A 13,490-nucleotide genomic window follows, 5' to 3' on the forward strand; every position below is an offset into this window, starting at 1 on the left:
TTAGCTCACGTCCCGGTTTTTAGAGAGGGTCGACTGAAAACGGCAGGAGGTTCTTTTTATGTTTTACAAAGCAGGGATTGGTGGCAGTTGTTTCAAGAAAGCAATTTATTAACAGGCAAGCTACTGGGTTTAAAAATTGCATTTTATTTATGTTCTTATTGCCTGTTCTGTGATTCTCTGCTGAGGAGAGCTGTCATTCTGTGCACTTGCTTGAAGTAAAATTGTCGTCCTTCTTCTATTTTTGTGAATGTCCCGGTTTTTGGCTTTAAAATTCTGGTCACCCTAGCCACCGCACATCTCATCTTGGGCCTGAAGAAATATGACCACCTAACCACCATAGTGATGGAACTCCATTGACTCCCCTTGTTCCCCTTGCTGGATCGCACCATCTTTAAAATCAGCTGGATCATTTATAAAGCAATCATTACAAGCACCCCGTTTATCTTGCATTCAAGCTCATCATCTTTGGGGGTCCCAGCAGACCCAGACTGGAGACTAAGAAGTGCAAAAATGCAACAACAACAAAAAAACAGAAGGCAGCAAGCCTTTTCCATCCAGGAGCTGGAACAACTTCCTGTATCCGCCAGGACCAGCCTAAAGCTGCTTCAATTGAAGAAAGAGATGAAGACACACCTCTTTAAAGAATACTACATCAGAATGTATTAACAGTCCCTAACCCAGCTACCTCAACTATCACTCATTGGTTTTATGATTGTCTTTGACCCTGTACAGAACGTCGCTGCCTTTGTCTAGGTTTGTGCTATAAAAATACCACATACATACATACATTTGCTTTCACAGTGGGCATGAAGGCATTACTTCCTACTCAGTCCAACTCAAAGTCTTCAACATAAGAAATAAGCCTGTTTGCCTGGATGCATGTCACCAAAGAAATTTCTACCACTGAGGTGTACGTCAGGAGGAAAATCAGACAACCCCTATGAAGGATGCAGTCTCATTACTGATGATGTGGTTATCCTCCTCTTAGTATAAGAACCAACCGAGTCTGGGCCGAATGAATAAAATGCGTGCAAGACATCAGTAAAGACTAGTGTCAAATCTTCCACCTCCGCCACGTGAATATGGTCAATCACCTGCTTCATTAAGTGCCACAGCAGGCATGGGTACGTGACCAAACATCTTGACCACATTGAAAGATTTCAAGGCTTATGAGCCTGACGCAAAAAATCTATTCACATAGACTATCAAGAGGCAAAGGTGGAAAATCATTAGGCATCCCCCTTGCATCAACATCTATCAAAGAGGTCACCGAATATGATGGTCAATTTGAAAAGATCTTCCAACGGAGGTCTGTGTTTCCTCAATATGGGTATAGAGATTGCCAAAGTCGAAGGTGGCTTCTTACAAATATCTGCAATTGGAGTCATAAATGCCTCGACAAATGGGAGGATAGGTGCCTTATCTTTTGGTCCTTACTGTAGGACATGTGTCACAGTGTTATGAACATTGACTTCCTCCAGTATCAGTGCCACAACCTCAAAATGGAAGATATCCTGCTTTAAAGAGCTACACAAGAACCATGCTGGAGTTGTGGACACAATCTCATCCACAACACAACCTATGAAGTGACCAGCCTTTTGCTATACAGTAGACATCTCTTTGCAGTCATTCCTGGACAAAAAGCTGCCTGCTTTTACTGAAATCACTATCTCAACCGCTGACATCAGAACATTCCTATTAGTGGAATGGAATGAACACCATGATCGCTTACATCGAAATGATGATGTAAATGGCATGAGCTGTTGTTAAGATTGTGCCGTATGGCCTCCACTGTTTCTGGACTTGCCTTTGCTGTGGGTGCTGTAAACAGCAACCTGGGTCTTATTGCAGAGGTCAAACGCAACCCGCCTAGCTTCTGTAGCATGGTTCGGTCCTCACAGGAAACCAAATCATGGATCCCTGGGGTCTCAGCCACAATCCTCAGTAGGGCCTGCCACAGAGCCATACCCATGGTTAAATTGTCCATCAACCTATCATTGGTTATCCTATGTTTTGTACAAAGATCTCTGATATCAGCGGCAGCATACACCAAGATACGCTGTGGAGGGAAAAGAGGCCAACTCTTTCTTTCATTGAGACATGATCAAAATAATATCACTCTTAAGTAACTTTAACTAATCTTAAGTGAGTGCCACAGGAAATGTGTCTTCTGTGTACTGGAGCGGCGCTTGAAGGCTTACAATACACTACAAACACTGCTTTAAGTTTTTATCTCCAAGGTCTGTCGATGTGGAGAAGACGGTAACTCACTCCTAGATTTTAATCTCTTTATGTTGAATCTCTTAATGTTTCTTCTGCAAAAAATTGGGTTGAATAAGTCTGATGCCTGGAGCCCAAGGTCTCAAGCAACGTGGCAGGGGTTGCCAATGGGTCACTATCGCAAACCCAAATAGGCGGCCATGCTGGGATGTGTCCCTGTGGCTCAAAGGCACGGAACAATTCTGTGCTGTCGGGATTCAAACTGGAATGAACAATTAAGTGCAAGACTTGTGAGGCAATACAAAGGCAAGTGCTGCATGTTCAGCTTTCATGCTGAAATCATAAACACCACATACATCAGTCATCTTTGAAATCGCCTTTTTGCATTTGGTCAAACTTTTGAACCTTAAGGCCTTTTTCTAATCCTGAGAAGACAATGAAAAAATAAATGAGGACAAATTTGTAACCGTTGCCTATATCTCCCCACTCATTCCATGGTCCTCTCAACTGGGCAATGAAAACATAATTAAGAGTGGCAGACAGAGTGGCGGTTGCCCAGGGGGCAAAATTCTTAGGGGTGGAAATTGTAAAAAGAGAAGTGGAAGGATACTTGCCTTGCTCCAGGCATTGGCAACCCATGCTACGCTGCTGGCTTCGTGAAAAGCACAACAGCCAAGCAAGCTCTGGCTCTGTTTCCAGTGGACAGTATTCATTAGGCGCATACACTGCACCCAGTTCAGTCATCCCCATTACCTGCTCGTTATCACCTTCAGACATTCGAAGCACCGGATCCATTACCCACCAGACATATCCTAGAAGTGGTTCCCCTTGGGTATTGAGCGGGGTCTACACACAGTAGATGCTGGGTGAGGCACATAACATTTGGCCATGGAATATGATGCCACCACAGTATCCTGGTAATGGCCTTTGGCTGTGCTGACATTTTACTCTTAAAAGGCATCACCTTCACGCATGTCTTGCACCCCGCCACCTGATCAGCACAAGCTTCATTTTTTCCAGGTGTAATGGGTGCAAGGCATGGCCACAACAGCCTCAAGATATTGAGAAGAAAGCTTTCAGCCATTAACTGTTTTCAGTTTTGTTCCCCCTTACACTTTGAGGACACCATTCACCATGCCCCAAGCGTACTGATGGCACGGCCTGGTCTCCAGCCACACGCTGCATGGAGTACCCCGGCCATCCCAGTACACACAGGAACTGCCTCAGCAGGCCTACCAGGCATTGAATGCATATGTTCTCACTCAGTGATCTCTGGGTAGGACCTTTTTTTGAATCAGCAGATTTCATCTATATGCTTATTTTTGGTCGCCTAAGTTTAGCAATGGCCGGGAATGGCTCACATGAGTTTCCTTTTTAGGTTGAGGAGGGCCTCAACAAATATCATTATAAAGCAAATCATTGACACAGCCTAAGACAGGCTTCTCCAACGAGTTGCTCGTGAGCTACTAGTAGCCTTTAACTACCTGTAAGTAGCTCTCCTGTGTGCAGCCCAGCCCACTAAATTAGAAGCTTTTGGTTTTGGTTAAATTAAGATACGTATACCAGTCGAGACGAAAATGTGTATAATTTCAGAGCTGATTAGCGGATGCTTGGGGGAAAATGGCTGAATTTTCAAATATATTTAAAGTAGAGATTTCAGTGATAAATCATGAGGCATCAAGGAGACATTACTAATATTATTGTGTTTTTGCTGGGGGCATTGCAGCCACGGCCGTTTTGTATTACACTCAACGAGGCATTCCATATGGACAAAACATTTTTTTACATTACTGCTAGCAACCCTGCCTGATTAACTGTGGTGATCGCTGCTAGTAATCTTGGAAATGGTGCCCACTAATCTTGTCTGATATTTTCACTATCACAAAATTAATATTTGTAGCTCAGGATGATTTCCATTGATCATGAGTAGCTGTTATTATAGAAAAGGTTGGAGACCCCTGGTCTAAGGCTTATTTGCTTTGCCAATTCTTATTTTGGTTTGCCTGTGCCCAGCCCTGGCAGACCTTGGTCCATTTAGAGTACAGCCCGAGTCACTTGTATTGTGTCTTGTTTCTGCTTACAAAAGTATCCTCATGAGATTTTATCATTGCAATATGATTACAAAAAAGTCAGAGAAAAGAGAAGAGGGAAGGACTGTCCTGTGTGTAAGGAAAGGGGTGATAGAGTGGCTTGTTCCATCACATGTACATTCTCATAATCAGTTGTCAGTGTGTACTGGTGGGTAGATTTGATAAATGCATGGTTCTGGAGGCAGAGCATGCTGGTGTGAGGTGTTGATTGTTTTTTTGTTTAATATGTATGCACCCTGGGACTCTTCGTCACTATGTACAAATGGGAAAGAACTATGACAGGTACGTAGTACTAGCACGGCTGGACTCAGAACGCAAACCAGCCCTGGCAATTAAGTCGAACCGGCCCAGGTAAAGTGCTGGTGGGAAACACTGCTGATGCTTTAGTTATTTTGTTACAGGGGGCTGATATTGCAGCACTGCTGGAAACCCGGCCCCCAGTATAAAGAAACGGCCCCACCGCTCCAAAACTGGCCCCCACCTTTCCCACCCACCAGGAAAACGCCCAGTGCCCACACGGCCAGTACGGCCCTGAGTACTGGAGGCAGAGTACATTGCTGTTTGTCTTGTTGAAGACTTGTTGACGCGTTGGGGTGTGCGAGTGTTTTAGCTTGGTTTGGTTAGCTGGTGCGGCTGGGCTTTGGGAGTGGTGGATTGTTGGGATGCACCTTTGAGTGAGTGTGTCTGGCTGGGTTGTCCTTGAGGCCATGTGTGCTGTAGCTTGTGGAAGAGGAAGAAGAGGTGGGAGTTTGTCTTGTTTCTCAATGATTTTTGCATCCATTTGACATTTTTAATGTGAAAGGGAGCGATGTAGTGGTGTGGTGTGACTCGGGTGTCCAGAAAGGAAAAAGGATGATGTAATGGCATGGTGTGTGTGGGCAGAGAGGGAATGCTGTATTATGTTAAATGTGGAGGAGTGAGTATGTGTTGATGCATGGGAAGTTGGGTCTGTGTGCTGGGAATAGCCTGGCAGTGAACTAGTGCTAAAAGGAGGATGGAGTCCTGACAGGAGCTTGAAGGCTGTGTCTGCATGTACCTAAGGTGGAATACAGAACTTACTTCCTACCTCAGTAACTCCAGACTCATCTGTAAGAAGACCATATCTTTCCAAACATAAAATGCTGATCTGCTGTGTGTATATATGTTCTACACTGTTCTGATGTGCTGTGTGTATATGTGTTCTACACTGTTCTGATGTACTGTGTGTATATGTGATCTACACTGTTCTGATGTGCTGTGTGTATATGTGATCTGCACTGTTATGATGTGCTGTGTGTATATGTGATCTAGACTGTTCTGATGTGCTGTGTGGGAGACAACAATCCTCAGATGCATTGTAAAGGCAGGGCTACAGCACTGAGATGGTGTGTTTGGTGTGTGTGATTGCAGTGTCATGATGGTCTACATGTGTTAGATCTACAGTGCCCTGATCTTCTGTGAATGTGCATGCAGCAGTGCCCTGGTGTGCCGAGTTATGTGGGATATGCATGCTCTTTTTAGCTGTGTGGTGTAATATACAGTGACAAAAGTGGGCGGGATCGGAGGGGCACGATGTGACCATACTTTTTTAATTTAAGGAAAACAGTTCCCCTACTTACTGTGAAAGCATAACCATCCCGGGACAGTTAATTCAGAGAGCTGAAATGCTTAAGCTGAAGTGTAAGGCAGGGAATCTTCTGTGCTGTGAAGCTGAAGGGGGGCAGGCAGCTAAACAAGTCTTCTTGACAGGGTGCCTGAAAGAAATGTAAATGTGCACAACTGGTTAATCTGCAAATGTAAAGGGTGCTTGGAGCCCGGAATTGGCTCTGATTAATGGAATCACCCGACGCTTCCTGATTACACAGATTTATTGTTTTTGAGTGGTATTGGAAAGGAGTTACCAGCTGAGCTGTCAAGTGTGTGCTTTTTAAAGGGGCGTAACACAGGCCCTTGTGCCTCAGAGGCCTGTGTTAACCTCTCACTATTCTCCTCTGCTCCAACCAGGGTTCCATTCCGTGGCTCTCTGGTTACAAACACTGACCTTTGCAGTGCATTGACTAATAGAGGTTTCATTAAGTTTGATGCATTTACCACTGATTAGCCTAACTTGCATTTATTTTACATTTAAGCTGTGTGTTATTTTATATGTACATACCTGAAGGTGAAAGACAGAAAAAAATTACAGAATATTTGGGGTTTTTTTGCCACACCTTTGACCATGCCCCATGCTCACTCGCCCCACCCCTATTGTGCACAGTATCACAGTTCTCCTTGCTTTTTTTAATGCACTTCAACTGATGGTACTATCCTAGTTAACACTACCCTCTCCCACCCACAGGCCCCGTTTCCAGTATCCTGGTGAACAAATATGGATGCCGCCCAGTCATGCTGGTGGGGGGACTGCTGGCCTCCTCTGGCATGATCCTGGCCTCTTTCGCAACCAACATTCTACAGCTGTACCTGACGGCCGGCATGTTAACAGGTTGGTGCTTGTAAGGAGGCGACACGTTAGGGCACAGGAGCACTGCCTCGATGGACTTCAGACCCAGGCCCAGTGGCTACATTAGGGCATCGCCCCCCAGCATTCCCCTTCGAAGCTGCAATTGTCTCATGCTAATAATTCTTGGGTACCTTGCTCTCAAACAGGGAGTAAAAGTGCCACCATGAGCACCTGCCCACACACATGGAGTCCAGACAGCATCTCACACAATGAGCAAGAGCGCCTAGCCCTCACAAAGGAAACCCTTGCAACATCGCACTCTCCCCCTGAAGCACCAGTGTTCTACACCACACAGGGAGCCAAGCATCTCACCCTAGAATGGAGAGCCTCACTGTGTGAGCACCGGTCCACCCTCACAGGGGGAGCAAGAGCATTTCACCCTTCTGCAAAGAAGCTGAGTCTATCACCTCAGAACGAGTCTAAGCCTTTCACACTCACACAGGGAGCATGAACATCCTAACACAACCAGCTTGGGGGTCTTTTATCCTCACATAAAAACCCACGTGCCTCACCCTCACACAAGATGCATAAGCGTTTCACCATCACAAAGAGGCTGAGCATTCCATGCGGACACAAGCAGCATGAGCGCCTGACCACCACACGCATGGAGCATGGGTATCTTGGTGTCACAATCCAAACCATGATAGTGTACAGCATCAGAGGAAAAACCTAATGTATGTTTTATTTGTCTTCCCTCCATCTGTTATCCTTCCCATCTATTTCCCTTTTCAGGGCTGGGCCTGGCTCTCAACTTCCAGCCATCGCTCATCATGCTCGGCGCTTACTTCGACAAGAGAAGACCCTTGGCCAACGGGCTGGCAGCTGCTGGGAGCCCAGTCTTCCTATCAACCCTCTCGCCTCTGAACCAGGTCCTGCTGGAGACCTTTGGCTGGAGAGGTGGCTTCTTGATCATGGGGGGGCTACTGCTGAACTGCTGCACATGCGGTGCCCTGATGCGGCCCCTAGAAAACCAGAAGGGGGCAAATAAAAAGTGTGAAGCCAAGAAAATGCTGGCTATAGGAAGGGCAGAAGAAGGTATACCCATCGACAACAAGGCCAACCTCCACAGCAAGGACATTCTTGATGACAAAGACTGCCTTAACAGTAAAGTCAAGAAGTCCAAGAAGCTTCTGGACTTATCAGTCTTCTCCAACAAAGGTTTTGTCGTCTACACCATTGCCAAGTTCTGCCTTGTTCTGGGACTTTTTGCACCTCCCATTCTCCTGGTGAACTACGCCAAGGACATGGGTGTGCCTGATGTGGATGCCGCCTTTCTGCTCTCGATCATTGGCTTTGTCGACATTGTGGCCCGGCCATCTTGTGGAGTTCTCGCGGGACTACCCCAGGTGAGGCCACGCGTGGCCTACTTCTTCAGCCTTGCAATCCTCTTCAATGGACTGACGGATCTATGTGGTGCCAGGGCTGTTGACTATAGGGGTCTGGTGACCTTCTGTGTCTTCTTTGGGGTCTCCTATGGCATGGTGGGGGCCCTACAGTTCGAGGTGCTCATGGCAACCGTGGGGCCCCAGGCATTCTCCAGCGCCATTGGTCTGGTGCTGCTCTTTGAGGCTGTGGCTGTCCTCATCGGGCCTCCTTCTGCAGGTACAGTATACCAAGGTTCGACAATAAGATCATGCCTGGTTTATGGAGGGTTCACAGCTAACATCACCTCTATGCATCAAGGGAAGTGGAGGTGGGATGCTACGAGCCAATTTAAAAACAGCGGCTCTTTGGTCAGCCCTTATCAAAGGGTTTGGATTGAGAGGGCCAACTACTAGTCGAGGGCCACTGGCCCCTTTTGCAATGCAGAAAATCAAATTGTTCATGGTTCCTGAGTTTTGAAGCTAAATCGTAGGACTATGAGAGACTTGGCGTCCAATATCATGCAAATAAAGTTGCCTTTATAGGGGTCTGTGGACAAAATGGATGCCATCTGATGACATTGTAACCCAGACTAATTTTGCAGGAGAAGTCCTGACACCCTGCTGCCCACACAGATGTGGATACCGCAGCGCTGTCTGCCTTTCATATACGAAAATAAATGGTGGGAGGACTGACAACAACAATTATTCTTATAGTACAACTTTACAGGCTCCCGCATGTTATGGAATTAGGTTACATTTGAATGGAAAAGTAAGAACATTTTTTTTGCAACAAATGTGTATTCAAAGTGTTAGAACTGTATGCCTTAGGGTGGTCTTCCCCCAAACCTTTTGCCTTACTCCTCCATTTTTTTCTGATCTTGTTGTGTTGGCCTTAATCAGAAATACAGTTAATTTGAAATCTGAGTGAAAACATACAGAGGAAGGAGTGAGGAGGATAAAGGTTAAAAAAAACTCATAACAATTACTATAGGAATGTTGCTTAGAGGAAACAATCTGAGCAAAAGAAGAGGGGTGGGTGCAGGAGTCAAACAGGAGAACTGGGGTGCTGTGAGAATTGTATGGGGGCAAGAGGAGGTCAGAAAAAGGTACCTTTGCGATATACATTGGGTCACTTCTTAATTTGAGACAGTGCTTTACGGTGTTCGGCACCGGCACTTAATAGTCATCACCACACTTATGACACTCTGCCACATAGTGGCGCTTCTCATCTAATTTAGAGATGAGCAGAACAACGGTTGTTTGTGAATACAATATACATTACAAAATATCTGCCTCCCCAGCAACTCCTTTAGCTTTAGGGACCTGGAATAATCTGAACTGTCGCACTTAAAGGTGAGAGAGATGGTTAGTAGTTGTTTTGGTACCGTCATTGGCTGCGAAGACGGGGCAATGGGTGGTGCAAGCTGCAGTGGCCTCCTGATCAGGGCCCTGGGACTTAATATTTTACAAATTAAGCACTGCATTGGGTTATTATGGGTACGAGATGGGCAGCATCAGAGAGACTAGTACTCAGGTGCCCCCATTTTGCACACCTAAAGGTGAGGAGTATATTAAGCATGAGTGAAGTACATCACTTGTGCCAGTGGTTGCAGTTGGGCCCCCGACACTCATTTATGGGGACCAAGATTGAGACCCAGAACAAGTAAGAGAAAGGCAGAAAAGGAAGAAGGAGCAAGAGAAAGAAGGAAAAACAATGACAGTTGAACAACGCAGGGTTGACAAAGAAGCTGCAAGAGTGAGATAAAGATAAAGGCAGTCTCTAGGGTACTGGAAGATGAATTAGATGAAATCAATACTAGGTGGCAGTGGCAGCCGCGGCCCGTGCAGGTAAGAACGGTGGGGCCGGGTGGGGCGGAGTGATTACGAGGGGAAATTATTTATTTATTTAATTTTCCCTCGTTATCATCCGTCGAAATTTCCCCCCCCCCCCCCCCCCCCTTCCCGGCCCCACCACTCTTACCTGCATGGGCCGCGGCTGGGCAGTGGTAATGGAACCCCGGTGGCAAGCTTCTACGAAAACTGTAGGAGGTGGTGAAAAATATTAAATGAAAGAGGCCTACACAATTACTCTGAAACAATGCTTGTGAATGAGAGGAGCCTTAAAACTGTTTTTCTCCAGCTGTCGTCTGATTTTTTAGGTCCAGCCTACTAGAGAGTGCATGCGCTGTCTGTTGCGAGGAGTATTGTGGTATACCAACGCCTCCACCCGCCTCCTCCTCCTCACTCCCTGTTGTTCCTTTCCTCACCCGTGCCCTCCTCGTTGCTTTCCCCTAAACCCCTTGTTGCTTCCTCATCCCTAACACGCGTTGCTTTTGTGTCCCTCACACCCCATGTTGCTTCGCCACACCCACCATCCTCAATGTCGCTTCCACGTTCCCCTATCCTACACCATGCTGCTTCCACCAACCCAATGTTCGCCCTTACACAAAAAATGCTTTCTTATGTTTTACTTTCCTTTGACTGATCCAACTCAGATCGGTAACTAAAATGAAAAAAAGCACCTGCGTCATTTTGAAGGGTGTGCTTGCATGGTGTGTGCCTACAAACCATCGAGGGTAGCCGCATCAACTTTTTTTTTTTTTACTTTAGCCACGCTGCACAGTATCTGGGATGCTGTGCAGCGTGGCTGGAAACCATAGGCAAAGTCAATAAGCCACAAAGGCAAGACCCTTTGCCAGTGCTTGTTTCACTAGATCCAGTGCCAGACACAGAGCAGACACTGGGCAGCAAAGGGTAGTGGCAAGAACCAAGGGTAAGGCCTTATGCAGACAGAACCACTGCAGAGCTGCAAGAAGGGCTTATATGGACATGTGCAAAAGTCGTAGGAGAGAGTTGTAGTTCAAATGCAGTTTCAAAGCTCTACATCACAATAGTGAAAAAGGAAAAAGAACTTAAAGGGGGGAGGAAGACGAACCATAAAACAAGAAAAGGATGTCAGTGAAAGAGGGCTGGCATGGTATGGAATAGGGCTGCAGTTCTGCAAAGGCCAAGATCTCACATATTTGGGGGAAAAGCAGTACTTTCTCATAAAGCTCCCCCTTTCATATGTATTAAAATTAATTCCCATAAAGTGGCTAAATTAACATGTAATGTTGTGATTGGCTAGCTGGGAGAAAAGGAAACAGAGATATATTTTTGGCACTAAATAGGTATACAGATTTTAGAGTGAGTTGATCAGAAAAAGATAAAGGACTGGCTATGGAGGGAAGTTTTTGCCCTGTTTTGTAACTTGAAACAATTTTATATTCACATGTTGAGTATCTCCCGCAATCCATTGGCCATACTGAAATGTTTTTCTCCTAACGCAAAACTTTTTATCCCTCCAACATGGTTGTGTCCGAAACCAGGCCCATCATGACAAATTACGATAGTACTATTGTCAAGATGCGGTGAAGGGACCTGAAAGTTCACATGCAAAAAAAAAAGTCATACCTTTCCCCAAAATTGCCACTTTCCATCATGCTGCCACATGGGTGCCATAACAAGGCTAGCACAGGGTGTACTGTTCATGTTCCAAATCAGGAGGTAAAAAAGGCGGGAATTTGTTTTCAAGGATTCCGGAAATACCAGACCTTAGGGCGTCACCAAGACAATAGAGAAGCCCAGAATGGGTTGGTACTTCTACATTGGTCGCTGGTGTGGCTGACAGATCAAGGAGGGCTCTGTAAGCAAGGCCTGGTTGGGCAGAGAGACTGGTCCCTCCTTATTTCTAGATCAATAACACCGCAGGTTATCAGGCAACCCATCCCAATAGAGATGCTTCAACCCTAAACAATGGTACCAAACTTCCCTTTGGCACAAAGACAAGGACGTTCTTAAGTAATCTGTGGACAATGTGATGTAACGCAACAACGTCTCATCTTAATAATGGAGTAAATGATGGTTCCACTTAGGAAGAAGTTGCTTTGGAAGCGAGCTGGCCACAGGCTCTGCTTCTTCTAAATGACCTCTTTAGTGGTTACATGCAATAACTGTGTTTTTTCCATTTCAGGGCGACTAGTGGACGCCTTCAAGAACTATGAGCTCATCTTCTACATGTCAGGGGCGGAGATCGTCTTCTCTTCCCTTTTTCTGGCTGTTTCCACATTCTACCTCCTTAGGACAGAATTGTCAGAGCCTCCGCAGCTGGCGGTGGATGGCTGGAAAGACACCGATGGGGAGCCAGAGCCTCATGAATCAGATGAAGGCATTGGAGTGGACATCCTTCCCAATGGGCCAGATGTTGCCCCGCAGTGCCTGGTAGAGCCAAACCAAGCCCAGCCTAGCCCGACCCAGCACAACTCAGCCCAACACAACCTAGAGCGGCAAGGCCTGGAAGACAAAATAGAAATAAACGAAGTGGAGGAGTCAACAGTGGAAGAGAAGGAAGAGGAGAAGGAGAAAGAGATGGAAGAGGAGAAGGAGGAGGAGCAGGAAGAGGAGGAGCAGGAAGAGGAGGAGCAGGAAGAGGAGGAGCAGGAAGAGGAGGAGCAGGAAGGGGAGGAGCAGGAAGGGGTTACCAACAGCCACTCCACAGAGACTGAGGGCGACAGCAGTGGAAGCGACGTAAACTCGGACGAAACCGTGGAAAAAGAACGATTTTAGGAGGGAGCAGCAACAGCTGGGGCTGTATGAACACCCTGTACATTTCCACTTTGGACGGGGGTGGAATGTAATCCCTGTGGGACCAGAAGTGGGAGAACTTATCAGGGAGGAGGCGGGCTGTGTGGAAACCCGGCAGCAGGGAGACTGGAGTACCCTGCTCACACGAAACAAAAGACATGTACAAAGTCTGCATTTAAGATTTACTATGGAGACGCTTTCCATTGAAAAATGGACGTCTCTCAAGTATATAGCACATGATTTCATGTGATTTTTTTTATTTTTGCTGGTTTTATTAAATTGTTTTTCTCTCCTAGTTTTGGAGGGGAGGTGGTGTACTTATTTTGACTGTCTGTTTATGTATTTCTTATGCCACAGAACTCCCACCAAGGAGCAGAGGAGCATTTTATAGCCAACATTTTATTGAACCAGGGGTTTATCATGACGCGCTGCGCCGGCTCAGTGCACAGCGAGAGCCTGCAGTATGTAAAGTGAATTCATTTAACACATGATCTTGTAGTATGTAAAGTGGGGAGACGCTTCGTTGGACCAGGGGCATTCAGTGGAGGCGAGTGGACATAACTACGTGTGCCAGAAGGCTGAGGACTGGACCCGTGACAGAGATCCCGCCCCCTGTGACCGGGGATTGTTGAAATACAGCTCGCGCCTCCCACTTCGCGGGAGACGCTTCGTTGGACCAGGGGCATTCAGTGGAGGCGAGTGGACATAACTACG

At 46.4% G+C, this 13,490-nt stretch overlaps 1 protein-coding gene across 1 annotated transcript in view; it reads left to right on the forward strand.

Annotated features, from left to right (window-relative positions):
- Positions 1-12,865, forward strand: part of SLC16A8 (solute carrier family 16 member 8) — a 46,346-nt gene extending 33,481 nt beyond the window's left edge. Inside the window, exons 2-4 of the mRNA XM_085601320.1 lie at positions 6,628-6,771; positions 7,522-8,391; positions 12,166-12,865. Of these exons, the coding sequence (XP_085457446.1) occupies positions 6,628-6,771; positions 7,522-8,391; positions 12,166-12,758 (1,607 nt within the window). The 3' untranslated portion in view covers positions 12,759-12,865. The remainder of the gene's footprint in view (positions 1-6,627; positions 6,772-7,521; positions 8,392-12,165) is intronic.
- Positions 12,866-13,490: the final 625 nt, after the last annotated feature.

Source organism: Triturus cristatus, chromosome 4_2, assembly GCF_964204655.1.
Source record: "Triturus cristatus chromosome 4_2, aTriCri1.1, whole genome shotgun sequence".
Lineage (NCBI taxonomy): Eukaryota > Metazoa > Chordata > Amphibia > Caudata > Salamandridae > Triturus > Triturus cristatus.